Source organism: Lithobates pipiens, unplaced genomic scaffold (assembly GCF_037356315.1).
Source record: "Lithobates pipiens isolate NorthernLeopardFrog02 unplaced genomic scaffold, aLitPip1_a1.2 Scaffold_18, whole genome shotgun sequence".
NCBI classification, from domain to species: Eukaryota; Metazoa; Chordata; class Amphibia; order Anura; family Ranidae; genus Lithobates; species Lithobates pipiens.
In genome coordinates, this window is record NW_027507758.1 from 158676284 (window position 1) to 158692442 (window position 16159).

The window sequence follows — 16159 nt, forward strand, 5'->3', positions numbered from 1 at the left end:
AGACCAGGGGGCTGAGAAGGTGGTGCCCGTGAGACCTCTATGGACGGCCCACCTCTTCAAAAGGCTAGAAAACTTTTATTTTTTAAGCACACAATGCAAGCCACATCAGTTACGGCTATACGATAATGAACATAATCCTAGGTTGGCCTAGATGCCATTTACTATAAAAATCGGAGCATCTTTGATGCCTGATACTACACAGAGCGGTCTTCATCAGGTGCTGAGAGGATGAGGGTAGTGGCTGCGACGTTAAAGGATTCTAACATTCGCCCTCCCTTTCGTCTTTCCCTGTATTCAATTTCACAGAGTACAAGATGGACAGTGAACAAAGGGAGAGGAGGGGCAGGTAAACAGGATCTCCCCTTGTCCATTCATGGAAAGTCTTGCATTCTGTGAAAAGCACAAGAGGAATTTTGTGAATGGAAAAGAGGTGAGAAGGACTGGATGAACAAGGGAATCTCCCCTTGTCCATTAGTCTGTGAATGGAATACAAGGTACTCTGTGAATGGATGACAGGAGAGGAGAGTGTGGGGAAAAACAAGATCCATCGCTGTCACAGTTCTTGCACTCACCCATAATGCACTGAAGACGATTGCTCTGTTTTGTATCTGGCATCAAAGCTCAGATTTTTTTACATTAAACAGAAACCACCCAGGCCTAGAATAATCTTCATTAGAGGCAATTTATGTGACTTGTGCTGTCCCCTAAACAAAGAAAAAAAATCCTGCAGTTCAGAAGGATTTCTACAAGATTTGGAGTGGGGCTGTGGGGATGGGTGTCCACTCAGCCCCAAGAACCTTTGCAAGTTTAGAAACTCAAGTTAGATGAGAAGACCTGGATTGGTGTTTAGCGAGTTGAGGTCAGGATATAAGAATTCCTCCACACTAAATTTTATAGATCTGGCTTTGGGCACTGGGTCAGACATACCAGGACAGAAAAGATCCTTCCCCAAACTAAATGCCACAACTCTTTAAAATATTTTTGCATGCTGTAGAATTAACAGTACCCTTCATTGGAAACACATTAATCCAATTTTCAGAGGGACGTCTACTTACTATTGGACATTGTGGTGTTACAATTAATTTACTGTAGAACTCTACTAAGCTTTATTTGAATTAAAATAGGGAAAAATCATGAGACCATTTAAAAAGGATTTAAGGTGGTTGTAAACCATTACATATACCCGGTGAAGTGACTGGGCTAAGGTGATAGAACCCGAGCAGGGCAATTTTCAGGCATTTTTGAGAGTTTTGCAAGAATATTACAAGCAATTTAGATGTGTATGACAAGAATTTTGCATGTGTATTCAAACTTCAGGTAATTTCATTTTAGCTGACAGAAAGCACTAGATGGAGGAGATTAGGGCACAGCTGCTGTTTTGCCAGGAAGCATTAGGGGTGCTGAAATTAATCGTTACATCGATGCATCGGGATTCGGGTGTACCGGATGCAGCAGCAATGCATACGGACCGGAAAATCAATTACATTGAATGATATGCCCCGCTGTATGTGCTTTTTTTTTTTTAAATGTGTCACTTCATACCGCATTTCACAGTAAATAGATCCCGATCATGTGCCGCGCCGAGCCCGACCCGTCTCTCGCCTCCCACCTCTCTCCTCTCATGTCAGCGGGCAATTCTTAGCCTCGCCCACCTCTCTTCTGATATGATAACTATAGTCAGCGGGCGGGGCTGAGAATTCTCCGCTGACATCAGGACTCGAGAGACGCGAGAGGAGAGAGGTGGGAGGTGGGAGGCGAGAGGCGGGCCGGGCTCAGCCCGGCACATGATTGGGATGTATTTACTGTTAAATGCGGTATGAAGTGACATTTGAAAAAAAAGCACATACATTGAATGATGTGCCCCGCTGTATTTATAAAAAAAAGTAACAATAAGTAGAGTACAAATGGGTTTGTACTCTACTTACACCTTACGCTGGCTGCATTTGATGGGCAAAGGTGGCTGCATTTAATGGGAACAGGTGGCTGCGTTTGACGGGCACAGGTGGCTGCGTTTGATGGGGACACAGGTGGCTGCGTTTGACGGGGACACAGGTGGCTGCGTTTGACGGGGACACAGGTGGCTGCGTTTGACGGGGACACAGGTGGCTGCGTTTGACGGGGACACAGGTGGCTGCGTTTGACGGGGACACAGGTGGCTGCGTTTGACGGGGACACAGGTGGCTGCGTTTGACGGGGACACAGGTGGCTGCGTTTGATGGGGGAGGTTTTTGATCATTTTTTGATTTTGAGCACCAGCTGCCACTGGTCAGTACAGGGAACTTCACAAGGCTGTTTGTAAGCTGTGGATTGTTATCCCTCCTGACCTCCCAGCAGCCGTGTGTGAATGTCTGTACCTTGTAGTGCACTTTAAGGGAGTGAGGTTATTTTTAATTCAAAGGGGAGGACAATTTTTTGTTTATTAAAAGTCAGCAGCTACAAAAAAAGTGCATCTTCTGACTTTTATTAAAAAGACACTAGGCGGCCCAAGCGGTAGTGGGAGCTCGTCGGTAATCGTGATGCATCGCGGAATCGAATCGTTGACCAGATAATCGTAATCGAATCGTGAGACCAGTGAAGATGCGCACCCCTAGGAAGCATGCAATAACATGCAGTAAAGCGTCACATTGAGTGTTTCATGTGAACAGGGGCTACTGAAATGAATGGGATTTTGTTTGTTGAGCGTATTAGAGCTACAAGCTTTAAGCAGAAGGCCAAAAGTTTTTTTTACCTAGACTTTTTTTTTCTAGTTTTGCATAAAGTGTAGAAGTATTGGAACACCTGCCAGTTCTTATTGAGCTCTGTGCTCCGGATAGGGAGATTCCCCGTTTCCCCCTGTGTGTCCTGTTTACACTTACCATCGAAAATAAAAGTAAAAGAAAATTCCAATTTTGAAGGGGAGGGGAAATCTTCCAATGTGGAAGGGGCTCTAGTGACCCTTGGTGGCACACCGGGATTCCCTCCCTTTTGATGGATTTCCTCTCACTTCCTGTTTTGGCTGTGGGACAGGAAGTGAAGGGAACTTTGGTGAGAAACAGATGGTTATCCAAAATGAAAAAAGGAGAAGCGAGCAGCACTGGCAGGTGCTTCAGAAGAGGAGGTAAGGGCCGTTCTGCGCAGAGTCAGGTGATGTAGCACATCGGCAGGATACTGGAGCCACAACCCCACTGGAAATATGTCTGTAAGTAAATATTTTAATACATTTATGTGGTTTTTGAGTACTACACTATGGAAAGTTGTTTGCTTTAACCGAGGGGAACGGAAGAGAAAGGTGTTTTTTCTATACAGTACCTACCAAAATTCTGGAACAGAAAGGAGGAGGAGCGGGATATTGATCAAGCCAGTCTATTAGCTTGGATTATACTCCAGCTGGGGAAGGTGAGGTTGGACCTGTACTGGTCTAACATTAAGGTGAGCACAGTGGTGAATAGGTGTCAGGGATTGATGCACATGCATATATTCTTCTAACCCACATAGGGTGAAGGTTGCAGAAAACACATTTAAAGAGTATCTGTTTAAAGATATCTCATCACGAACTTTAAATACTTTGTTGCACTATAAAAGATTTTGATTGATGCCACGCACTTAAGAGCCTCCTATGCTCTATGGGCAATCAGGTGTAAATGGACTCAGCCTTTATGTTTACACCTGACTGGCCTCCGATCCGATTTGCCTAGATGGAAGGAGGCAGACCCCCTTCCATTTGTTTTTAGCAAACCGGATCGGATTGGAGCTAAGAGGGTAGAAATGGACACAAGTCCATTTACACCTGCTGGTCCTTAGGGGTGAATGGACCGTCCGATAAGATCCCCCCGAAAAACTGTCCAACGACCTGTTTGGACCCTTTGTGAAAAAGGGGCACATAAGTGATATTAAACAGATAAAGTTTAATTGTCTTCAAAAAAAAAAAGTTTAATTGTCTTCATCTCTTCTAATTATATAAAAATCATAATACTGTATTTAAAAACCTTCTCTACTCTATCCAAAACTTAAAAAAATAAAAATTGCCTTTAGTTACATTTTAAGGTAAAAGCAATACTAAATACAATTTAAATTCCCATTGGCCTCCCAGACCCTTAAAACACAGATGTCAAAGTAAAACAAAATGCCTAACCTTTACATCTTAGCCACATGCAGAGTGAAGAGCAGCCCCATAAGATTGCTTTGAAAGCAGATATTCACCCGAGGGCAGTGCTACCTCCTATACAATGATAAAGATTGAGCTTATAGGTAATAAAATGCAAGGTGATCAAAACACAACCATGTCTGTCTTTATATATCACTGCTATGCCCTTGTGCGTTGACTTGTGTGAAGTGATGGATGGCAATGGCTCTGCATTCTGAGTGTCAGGAGCTGAACAGACAGTGTTTATGTGGTGACTACCGTTCATAAATCCAACTCAGACAGTTTACTCAGACATGAAGTAGCCCGTGCGGGTTGCGGGAGGTGGATCCTGGAGAAAATCGTCTCAAACAGCTTTAGTTCCAAAAAAAAAAAAAAATCTGGAATACTTTAGAGCTTAATTCATCAATCTACAATATTATGTTATACTAAAAGTGGCATACAGAATATTATCACTTGTGATAACATTTGATTAATCAAAAAGGAAAACATTTCAGGAATTATTACATCTGGAATTTTTCCAGTTTGATTTTAATGGAAATGTCTATTATAAGAGGCACAGAGCCTGCCTTTGCTTACTTCTCCTTCTAGAAATGCTAGTCATCTGGCAGATATGCTGAGCATGTGTGCAAATAAGGGCTTTACCCTGATGCTTCCAATCTGCATATTCTACAAGAAAAAAACAGACAGTCAACTGGCCTTGGTTGCCAGTGGTAGCCCTCACATTCCTCTTGTGATATAGGCATTTCATGAAGCTTATTAAAGCAAAATACAGACTTTTAGAAAACATTACTTTTCACAAAGGAAAATAGCTAGTAACGCTTTCTGGATCAGGTTGGTTTTTTAGGTGTGGCATATGCCCAACATGTATAACATGTAAGAGAGGAAAGAGAAAGACCACGCATTTTCAAGCTAGGGCCACAAAGACAAGTGCATGAAATATCCAGGTTCATCACATGCGGGACCACACATCGCATACCTTTCGGAATGTGAATGTGGATTGCAGTATGTGGGTAGAACCACTAGGGAATTAAAAGATTACGAGAACATGTCAATAATATTAAAAAAATATTCTGCAAGCACAGCCTGTCCAATCAATTTAGAAGATTTCACAATAGAGATCCTTCAAAGTTATTTTTTTGTGGAATAGACAGAGTAAAAAGACATTTGAGGGGTACATATATGAAAAAAGCCAATTCACAGAATTAAACAAAATGGATATACCAATTACATTTAATGACACCCACAGGGTTAAATGTAGATTTAGACGTGACTTGTTTTATCACCAATTATTGATAGTCTAATGCAGTAATGGCGAACCTTGGAACCCCAGATGTTTTGAAACTACATTTCCCATGAGGCTCACCTACACTGCATGAGCATCATGGGAAATGTAGTTCCAAAGCATCTGGAGTGACAAGGTTCGCAATCACTGACCTAATGTATATGGTTAACATCCTATTTATTTATTTTAATGTTACATTTAAGATTTGTGGATCTTATTTGTGGATTTTATATTATATGTAATGATTTATTATTATATTTGTATATGCATTCTATGTATTATGTACAATGATGGATTATGCTCATTTTATTAATTATTCTAATTTATGGTAGGCCCTTGGTGGACATTTTTAAGCTACAGTATATACAAGAAAGGTTTTGTTAATACAGGACATAATATACATAACATAATATACTAGTATATATGTGATTTTATAATAAACCTTAGCAATATTTTACTATATATCTCTCTCTTCATTGGTATAATACATTGTGACCACACTGAAAAAAAGATACTTTGTTACAATGTAAAGCGGTTTAACAGGACAGGTTCAACTCAGAACAGGCCTCGTCATGGTCAACCACACAAGTTGAGTGCACGTGCCCGGCATCATATCCAGATATTGTCTTTGGGAAATAGACATATCAGTGCTGCCAGCATTGCTGCAGAGGTTGAAGGGGTGGGGGTCAGCCTGTCAGTGCTCAGACCATACGCCGCACACTGCAATAAATTGGTCTGCATGGCTGTCATCCCAGAAGGAAGCCTCTTCTAAAGATGATGCACAAGGAAGCCCACAAACAGTTTACTGAAGACAAGCAGACTACGAACATGGATTACAGGAACTGTGTTCTTTGATCTGATGAGACCAAGAAACGTATTTGGCAGGGCATCCTCAAACTGAAGGTTGAGGAGCGCAAGGTCTCGAACATCCACCAGCTCTGTGATTTCGTCATGGAGAAGTGGAAGAGGCAACCTGTGAAGCTGTGGTGCCCAAGAAGGTTAAGGCAGCGCTGGAAAATAATGGTGGCCACACAAAAGATTGACACTTTGGGCCCAATTTGGACATTTTCACTCAGGGGTGTACTCACTTTTGTTGCCAGCGGTTTAGACATGAATGGCTGTGTGTCATTTTGAGGGGGCAGCAAATTTACACTTTTATACAAGCTGTACACTCACTACTTTACATTGTAGCAAAGTGTCCTTTCTTCAGTGTTGTCACATGAAAACATATGATAAAATATTTACAAAAATGTGAGGGGTGTACTCACTTTTGTGACATACTGTATACATCCGTACCATTAAATGGAGATCTGATTACTGGAGGAACAGGAAGGAAATATCCAAGCCATAGATGTAGAATACAAATCTTAAGGCTTTTGAAAGCTTACTGTTGGAAGGAGATATCCACGCCACTGATGTGGGATAAAGACCTTGTGGCTTCAAAGCATACTGTTGGTGAGTGGGGACCCAGGAGGGGAGCACAGAGTGGCACTGGAATCCTTAATAGCAGGAAATGAACATGTTTTGGCGCTTTATCTATATTTGCACTGTCATTTTAATTTATTTATAGTTTATTGTATATTTGATGTATAGGAGCAGCGCTAAGTTAAAGAGGAAGTAAACCCTAATGGGTTCACTTCCTCTTTGATTCCCTGCAAAGGTAAAGCATAATGGACTACTATGCATGCGCACGGGAGCCGTCACTGGCGGCGTATCGCCGCGATCTGTGGCTTACCCATTGCGCCTGCGCGTCGCTGTCTACTGCGCATGCTCTGTAGACAGCGGTGGCTGTCTTCAGGTAAATATCTCCTAAATCGTATAGGTTTAGGAGATATTTCTTGGACCTACAGGTAAGCCTTAATCTAGGCTTACCTGTAGGTCAAAGTGGTTTGTAAGGGTTTACAACCACTTTAAATTTTTTGTATCATCAATTTGTGGTTTCACACCTTACACGATAGTGGCAGCTCCACAACTTTATTCAATTTATCTATTACCAATTGTTATTATTACTCATTGTATTCACATGACACCATAGCGTGGGCTTTCACAACATTTTAATCAGTGTCCATAACCCCCCCTCATCCCACAGCATTCTCCTCTCCCTCTGTTAAATCCATTCAATTCTCTGAACCTACCTTCTAATCCCCCTGACTCTCATCTATTTCTGTATATAAAAATGGCAACACATTACTTGTAAAGCTGATGTGCAGAACTTGTAAGTAACAGATACATACTCATAACTTAGTATAGCTACAGTATGTAACATAACATTTTCTTGTTTCTGTTACTGACCCTGCAAATACCCCAAAATATTTGAGCAAAAAGTGAATGCATTAAAAATATATATAAAAAAAAAAAAAGTTCCACGTTTGTCCTTTTCATCCATGTATTTCCATGTATTTCCAATGATGTACTGAACAAGTATCATTGCCAATTTAATTAAAGCATAAAAGAGTTTTTCTCAACTGTCTGAACAAACATTTTACATGTTGCTCAGCCAAGGTGCAATTGGTTTTCTTTTTAGATCACCACCATTAATGCTACTTTGGAGAACAAGGTCAACAAAATTATCTGCAATGTAAAAACTAATGGTGGCACAATGTTAATACAGACGATGGGTGTTAAAATGTACTGTCAGTGCTGGATAATGCAAGCACTTCTTTGCTTTTGAAGTACTGCTGAGAGGAGCTCATTTCAACAAATCATCCAACAAAGCCTTTCAACAATACTCAAACAGGAATCAAACAAGCAGAGAGGTGTTATTAAATAATGAAGCAGCAAGGCCACATTAACTGTTGCTTGTACCAGTGCTGCATACAAACAGGATGCAGTCTGGAGTGCGTCTTCCAAACTAGGACATGGTGGGTGAAAAGGCAAGTTTTATTTATGTCCCCTATAAAAAGTCAATAGGCAATTTCACCGAGGCAGTTTCAAGACCAAGTGTCAATAATCTGAAACCAATTAAATCACAGCTTTCTCAACTAAGGTCAGTGAGATCATTTCTAACTGGATGTTTTATGTAACTGTACCTATTGGTTGTATTGTCCACTTTATGACTAGGCACTGAATATGAAAATCGTTTTCTAATTTGGCCATTTCTGTGTCCTTAGTTATGATACCAAACTGACACATACAGTAGATTACCTTTTTTCGATTTTTGAACAGAACAAGTAAGGTTTTGTATCGGCGGTATTGCTTTTCAAGAACGATTTTAATTCGTATGTATTTTACTGGCAAAGAGGAGTAAAAAATATAGAAAAATATGTTTTTGTTCATAGTATGTATCACAAATTGTGTAAATTGTCAGGGCTGAAGACACCAGAAGACGATGCAGGAAAGGCATGTTCCTGTAGTACCGCGTTAAAAACACACTGCCTTCGCAACCTGGTGCGGGTGCCAACACAATGTTAAAGGCACCCCAAATGCAGATTAAAAATGCAATGCCTTTGAGGGCACCACATTGCATGGTACCATGCAATTTGGCGGAGCATGCATTACTTTTTGTGCATTCCAGTGCAATCTGCATGCAGACCATATTTATGTGTAATTCTGGTGCGACTTGGCCCTCCAGAGCTATATATTAAATAACCTGCAATAAATAAATACATTTTATTTTACATATATATTATGAATTATAAATTATCCATATTCCATATCCATTATTATTATTATACACGATTTATATAGCGCCAACAGTTTACGCAGCGCTTTACAGAGTATAGGGGGGACAACACAATTACAGTACAATACAAAAAGGTACAGGAGGGCCATAAATAATATGGTTTTGATATGCGATAGTTAAGGGAAAAAAAAAAAAAAAAAAACTTTATATGCAAAGAACAATCATTATTGTACGTACTTGTGCAACTATTTCAACAGTAAAATAATCTTGCTTGTAAAGTTATTTACAAATGTCAAAGTATTTTATGTCCTGGTCTGTGAGCGCCTACTCGCATAGAATACCACACATGCACTATTTCCTCTTAACTGTTATTATATGTTGTAGACTGGTGATAAAAGGAAGACAATATACAACAGTGGTCTCCAAACTGTGGCCCTTGGGGTACTATTATTCACATTGACACTGACAATTGGGCTCAATTACTTCACTTATTACCCAAGATGGGGCACCGTTTAATACCACTAATACCAGGACAATTTCTACTCTACAGTATAGTGGCCCTTTGTTTAAAATTTTTGGAGACCCTTGATATACAGTATTGCAAAATATTTAGTTTTTTTTTTTTCTAGTTAGTTTTATTTCACATTGTTTACAACTTCCTTTGGTGGCAGATTTTTTTTTTTTTTTACCAATTCTCTCACTATAAGTAAATTTATAACCTTTTTATAATTTTTTTTTAGATTACACATGTACACAGGGCAGCCAAAATGGTTGCATAGCAGGTGATTGAGGCCTATATACATGTAGGTTCTACTTTCTGTTGATCATCTTATTACACTAGTAAGGTTAGTATAAAATGGGGTACACACTACGAGAAAACAAAAACATTTCATACGAGGCACAATTGTGTGTACACAACTTTCGATTCACACTTTCCGAATGGATATTTACAAAGGGACAAACTCCAGACTGTTTCTCATACGTGAACAGAGCTAATGATTTTCAGTTGATGTACTGTATATGGATACGAAAGACTGTTCAGGATCAGAAACCATAAACAAAAGAAGCCTGTGTCGTACGAGAATTGTCGTACAATTAGTATTAAGCTTGGTTTCGACCTGCTGTGAAACATCAAGGAAAACCGGACGATCATTTGTCTGATTTTCTTATAGTGTGTATTGGGCTTAACATAACAGACTCACTGCAGTTTCTAATGATATCAACTCTCCTAAAGCACCTGGAAGCCCGATACCACATCTTGTCTAAACTGCAAGTCAAATGATACAGCTCAAAGCAGTATTGTCTATTTATGTCGGAAAAAGCTTAGATTTTTTTTTAAGCAAATAACGTTTATTTGGTAATACTTACCATGTGCCCTTTCAATTTATATGATCTGTGATTTGTATTGATAGATCCACCAAAATAGATTGGCTGCACTGTTGCCAATGAGCCACTGCTTAATTGACACATTTTATAAACCAGTGTATTAAAAGAATCTTAATGTGTTATTAGAAATTTTTCACCATTAGCAATCATTCTGTTCCCAGTGCTCCTTGTGTGAAACGCTTGCACCTTTGGGAGATATGCATTCTTGTTATTATTCCGGTGTTCCCCCTGTGACCGGGATCAGCAGAGCTACAAGAATCCTACTATGCACTGGTCCGACATATCATCTTAAAGTCTGAGCTAAAGCCATGCAATCAGCAGCGCTCACACTCCCTGCTGATTGCATGGCTTTAACAATGGCTTAACAGGGGGGTGCGTTGTGCAGTTGCAGAGACGCCGCTGCTTACGCAGAGCATAGTGGTTCTTTTTTTGCAGCATGCTGGCATGGAATAGACTGTTTTGCTCTGGCTTTTTTTTTTTTTTTTTTTAACAAAAACAAAGACTTTTCAAAACTTATACAAAACTACTTTATTTAGCGGATTTAAAACAAAGCTTCAAATGGTCGTCATATTCTTGTAGCAGAAAACATTTGCCAGGACCGAATGCTTTATTTTTAGTGGATTTTTTTTCTTCTCGTCGCAAGCACATACAAATTTTATTCATTTCATAGTAGGTTCATCAAACAAATAAGCACTGAAATGAAATGCTATAAAAAAATATAATTTAGTGGGGTGTAATAATTGTGTTTTAGGATTAGAAGAAGCAACCATAAAAAAAAAAACCACAACACACGCCACTTTGAAACTTACCGTTTCCAACTGATCCATGAGTTTTGAAAGGAATTTCCTGCACTCTGGGCTCTTGCTATCAATCTTCATTCCAGTTTGCATAGCATACAAGCGACCTACAAATATAAAAGAGAAGGCTAGTTGTTAAAAATCACATGAAAATCTGTTAAAACGCAGTGATTAAATGCAAAATGTAATTTTATTCTAAGGAAGCAAACATTATTTGCAAGAACATTTTGAAATATGCAGTTATTATAGCTGCAGATGATAGAATGATACAATAAAAAAGCGAAGTAAGCATTCTAGTACATTATTTCTTGCATTAACAACCTGTCTAGAACCTAGGCAGCCATACATCATTACATTTCCTCTGCCGTGCTTGAAAAAAAAAAGGCATCTATCAGCCCTCCAACTATCTTTTTTTTCTGTCCATGATAAACTTCTCAGACCTTCCAGCAGCCAATATCGATTATCCTTCACCCATTTTAACTTTTTTCTTTTTACTTACCAGTTTCAGATATGCATTTTGATTAAAACTTTGCCTCAAACGCCACTAGTATTAGGCAAATACCGAGGTATTAGTGGAAAAAACAGTTCTCACACATGTGTAACCCGTATAGCCAACAGCTTACTGTCTTGCAAAAAATAATTGTATTTGCTTTTTTATAGACAATCCACTTTGACCAAGCACACTATTTTTTCTATAGTCTCGCCCGCTTTAAATAACAATAAAAACCAAACCAAAAAAAAGTTCTTTACAAAATATGTTCAAATCAAGGTTAAAAATAAAATAAAAATAAAATGAAAAAAACGTTAAGGGGTGAAGGGAAAGAAGGATTTAAAGTGTTGACAAAAAATAAATAAAAATTTAGATTCTGATCCCTTAAAGCAGATTACACAGCACAGTGCTTGTGCTATGCAATTTGCCCCCTCTAAACTGTATATAAAAACCCTGAACATTGCACTTTCTGTATCCCCTTCTCTAAATAGACCACGATAACCAGGGTAGCTGTGCCCTGATCATACGCTGTCCCCTCTGCTCTCCTCTCTCCCCCTCCTTCCTCCCCATCATCTGCCTCTGTCCATCTCCTGACCGGCCCTGACCGACCCCCCCCCCCCCCCCCGTCACTATTGCTTGTAAATTAAAATCATAACATTTTCACTGCCAGCCCCTCTACTAGAGGCTGGCGTAGCACACTGTCTTTAGCTTTACAAAAAGAGCAGTATAAATACCCACTTTCAGCTGTCTTCAGGCCGGTCACATGACTCACAGCCACTTTACAGCTCAGAGAGAGGGCTTCTGTGGAGGAGACGAGTGGTCACGTGATCTCCCCAGCTGACATCAGAGGGAGATCATGGCCCCTCCCTCACAAGTCATCCATCAGAACTGGAAAGCAGCCCTCAGTCATGTCATGGGCCTGAAGACAGCTCAAATTAGGTATTTACAACACTCGTTTTGTAAAACTAGTGACACAGTGTGCTATGCCAGCCTCTAATAGAGGGTCTGGCATAGTATATTTTATATATAACTATATATATATATATAACTATATATATATATATATATAACTATATATATATATATATATATATATATATATATATATATATATATATATATATATATGGGTTAATAAACCCTTTAATAAGGGCCGATTACAGTTAATGATTTAATTGGAACAAAATTTCATTAAAAAAAAATAAAAATCCTTAGGGCCCATTCACTATAGTGCGTTGCAATAAAGCATATTATGTTGAGCAATAGCACACATTTTTTTTTAGACAGCCTATTCAATTTGAATGGGTTGCTGAAGGACCAAAGCTAACAGAAATAGATGTACCTGCACCTTTTTTTTTTTTTTTTCTTTTTTATAATGCACCACATCATAACGTACACCATTTTTGTGAACATGTGTTCCAGTGTGCTGCTGCATTGGGGTGTCATTCAAAATGAATGTAAACTATGTGCATTATTGTATTTAGCGGTTCCCTGCAAATGATCAAAATGCATAGATGTGAAGCCACCTTTAATGAAAGCACCACTTATAATACAAATTATAAGAAAAATTAGATTTAAAAGAAAATTATCTTATCACATACAGGTAAACTGCTCCATGAACGGATCTGTTATTTACATGCTTAATGGCTCTTTGTAATAACGCCAAGCACGATGTAAAAATGTAGCACAGGCTTCTGCGATTATATCTGATCACCTGCTTTCAGATTCTCTCTCTCTCTCTCTCTAAATATATATATATATATATATATATATATATATATATATATATATATATATATATATATATGCTCCTATTCAGCCAAATGTATAGGCAGAGAAGGTCAATGAATGGGAAGCAACTGTCAGGAAGTTCTCCGGAAACTAACAACATAAATTAGTGAAACGTGATGACAGATTTCACGTTCTGTAGTGGTCACAAACAGCTCAGCAACCGCAGGAAAACAGTCACTTTCCCTTAAAGATTTATCACCTTCAATGTCTCTGCAGCCCTCATTAAAAAATGTCAACAGCTGTAAACAGAAAGGCCTTTAACATTCTTTCTCACATCCAGCATGTATGAAATATATAGTAACGGTAACTTGATATATTTTAAAACCACAAACAATGGACCAGTAGAAGGGTGCCTGTGAGGAGCATCGCTAGACCCATAAATATCCCTCCAAACCCCTTTATCACCATGTACTTGTATCCAGACCATAGCCAACGTTTTACCAAACTTGTTAACTTTACATCTCTCTCAACAATTCAGTACCTTTTTATTGGACTTCTGGTAGGGCAAGTATATGGATTAATAACTTATCTGGTTCAAAACTGGACAGTGATGACCCACGATGTCAGGGGGTGGAGAGAACAGGCATACCCAGGGGGCCCGCACCAGTGGCATTATGTTTATAGAAGACTGTTTTAATAATAATAGGCTATGCTGGAATGGCTGTTGTGTCATGTGCTTCCATTTCTTTAAATAATACACAGAGTATACAGTTGGGGCATTGACCATAGCAAATAGGACTATCCCCTGACCGCTGTACCCACTCTGCCTGATGCAATCGAGAAGACCCGCTATGTTTTTCAGGAATTTAGACCGTAGCTTCTAGGTATTTTTGTACCTTTTACTACATTTTTGCAGCATTTTTTTTTTAAAGGGATGCACGAAAATAACCCGAGAGATCCTATATGACCCTTTGAAATACTCCCCGAGGTCACCCAGTGCAGAGGTCCTCAACCCTGTCCTCAAGTACCCCCAACAGGCCATGTTTGCAGGTTTTCCTTTATCTTACACGGGTGCTTTAAATCAGAGTCAATGGTTTGGTATTTTGGACAGCTATTTTATCTCAGAGAAATTCCCAAAACATGGCCTGTTGGGGTTACTTAACCACTTTCAGACCGGACCAATTTGCTGGTCAAAGACCAGACCACTTTTTGCGATTCGGCACTGCGTCGCTTTAACTGACAATTGTGCGGTCGTGCGACGTGGCTCCCAAACAAAATTGACGTCCTTTTTTTCCCACAAATAGAGCTTTCTTTTGGTGGTATTTCATCACCCCTGCGGTTTTTATTTTTTGCGCTATAAACAAAAATAGAGCGATAATTTTGAAAAAAAACGCATTATTTTTTACTTTTTGTTATAATAAATATCCCCCAAAAAATATATAAAAAAACATTTTTTTCCCTCAGTTTAGGCCGATACGTATTCTTCTACATATTTTTGGTAAAAAAAAATCGCAATAAGCAATTATTGATTGGTTTGCGCAAAAGTTATAGCGTTTACAAAATAGGGATAGTTTTATAGCATTTTTATTAATAATTTTTTATTATTTTTTTTTTTACTAGTAATGGCGGCGATCTGCGATTTTTATTGTGACTGCGACATTGTCGGGGACCCATCGGACATTTTTGACATTTTTGGGACCATTGTCATTTATACAGTAATCACTGCTATATAAATGCAGTGATTCCTGTGTAAATGACACTGGCAGTGAAAGGGTTAACCAGTGGGTGGCAGTGTAGGGGTTAAGTGTTCCTAGGGGTGCGTTACTAACTGTGGGGGGGTTGGGCTTTCATTTAGTGTACACTGATCTCTGCTCCAATCACATGGAGCAGAGATCAGCGTCACTAGTTGCTAGGCAGAATGGGAAAATGTTGTTTATACAGCATTTCCTCCATTCGGCCGCTCCGTGAGACGATCGCGGGGATGCCCGCGGCGATCGAGTCCGCGGGTCCCGCGACCGGACTCACGGGGGTCCCGACCAGCGCGGCAACGAATATTGGACGTACATGTACGCCAGTATGCCTGCCCGTGCCATGCTGTCGACGTACATCGTCGTGCGCTGGTCGGGAAGTGGTTAAGGACAGAGTTCATAACCACTGGCCCAGTGGACAGTTAATATTTTAAAGAAAAAATAAAAAGCTCTTTGATCTGACTTGCCCAGCCCGCACCTTCCTGTTATGTTCGTTATAATGTACCCCTGCGTGGGTGAAAGTTTTTCAATAAAAATTATTGTACCAGCAAAAAAAGATACACAAAAATAAAAAAAAATTTGCCATTTGCTACTGTTATTAAAGGGACAAATTGCAGGAAAAATTAGCAAGGAGCTAGCTATATGATGCTTAGGTTCCTAGACTTTAGAAACGTATGTACTCATCATAATGTTAATGAAAACCTGACTGTTTTCCCACACTCATATGTTCACGATGACTTACCAACCCAGGTTCAACCACGTTTACTGAGCCATACCCACTTAGGTTAAGCCATGCCTTCCATTCAGCACAACTGTATACATGCAGCTCAAACCGCCCCCCCCCCCCCCCCCCCCCAGAAGTGGAAGTGACCACTGAGTGCTTGAACCAGCTGCTGAGCCAATAGATCCAACTATACAACAGTCACTGAACAGTCCACGTGCACAATATCTTTGTAACATTCTTTTAAGCCCTAACAAAA

The 16159-nt window shown here is 39.5% G+C and overlaps 1 protein-coding gene across 1 annotated transcript in view; it reads right to left on the reverse strand.

The window, feature by feature from the left end:
* The window catches only part of VTA1 (vesicle trafficking 1), a 298694-nt gene that overhangs the window by 192049 nt on the left and 90486 nt on the right, over nt 1–16159 (reverse strand). The window contains exon 2 of the mRNA XM_077486302.1: nt 11223–11317. Within this exon, the coding sequence (XP_077342428.1) occupies nt 11223–11317 (95 nt within the window). The remainder of the gene's footprint in view (nt 1–11222; nt 11318–16159) is intronic.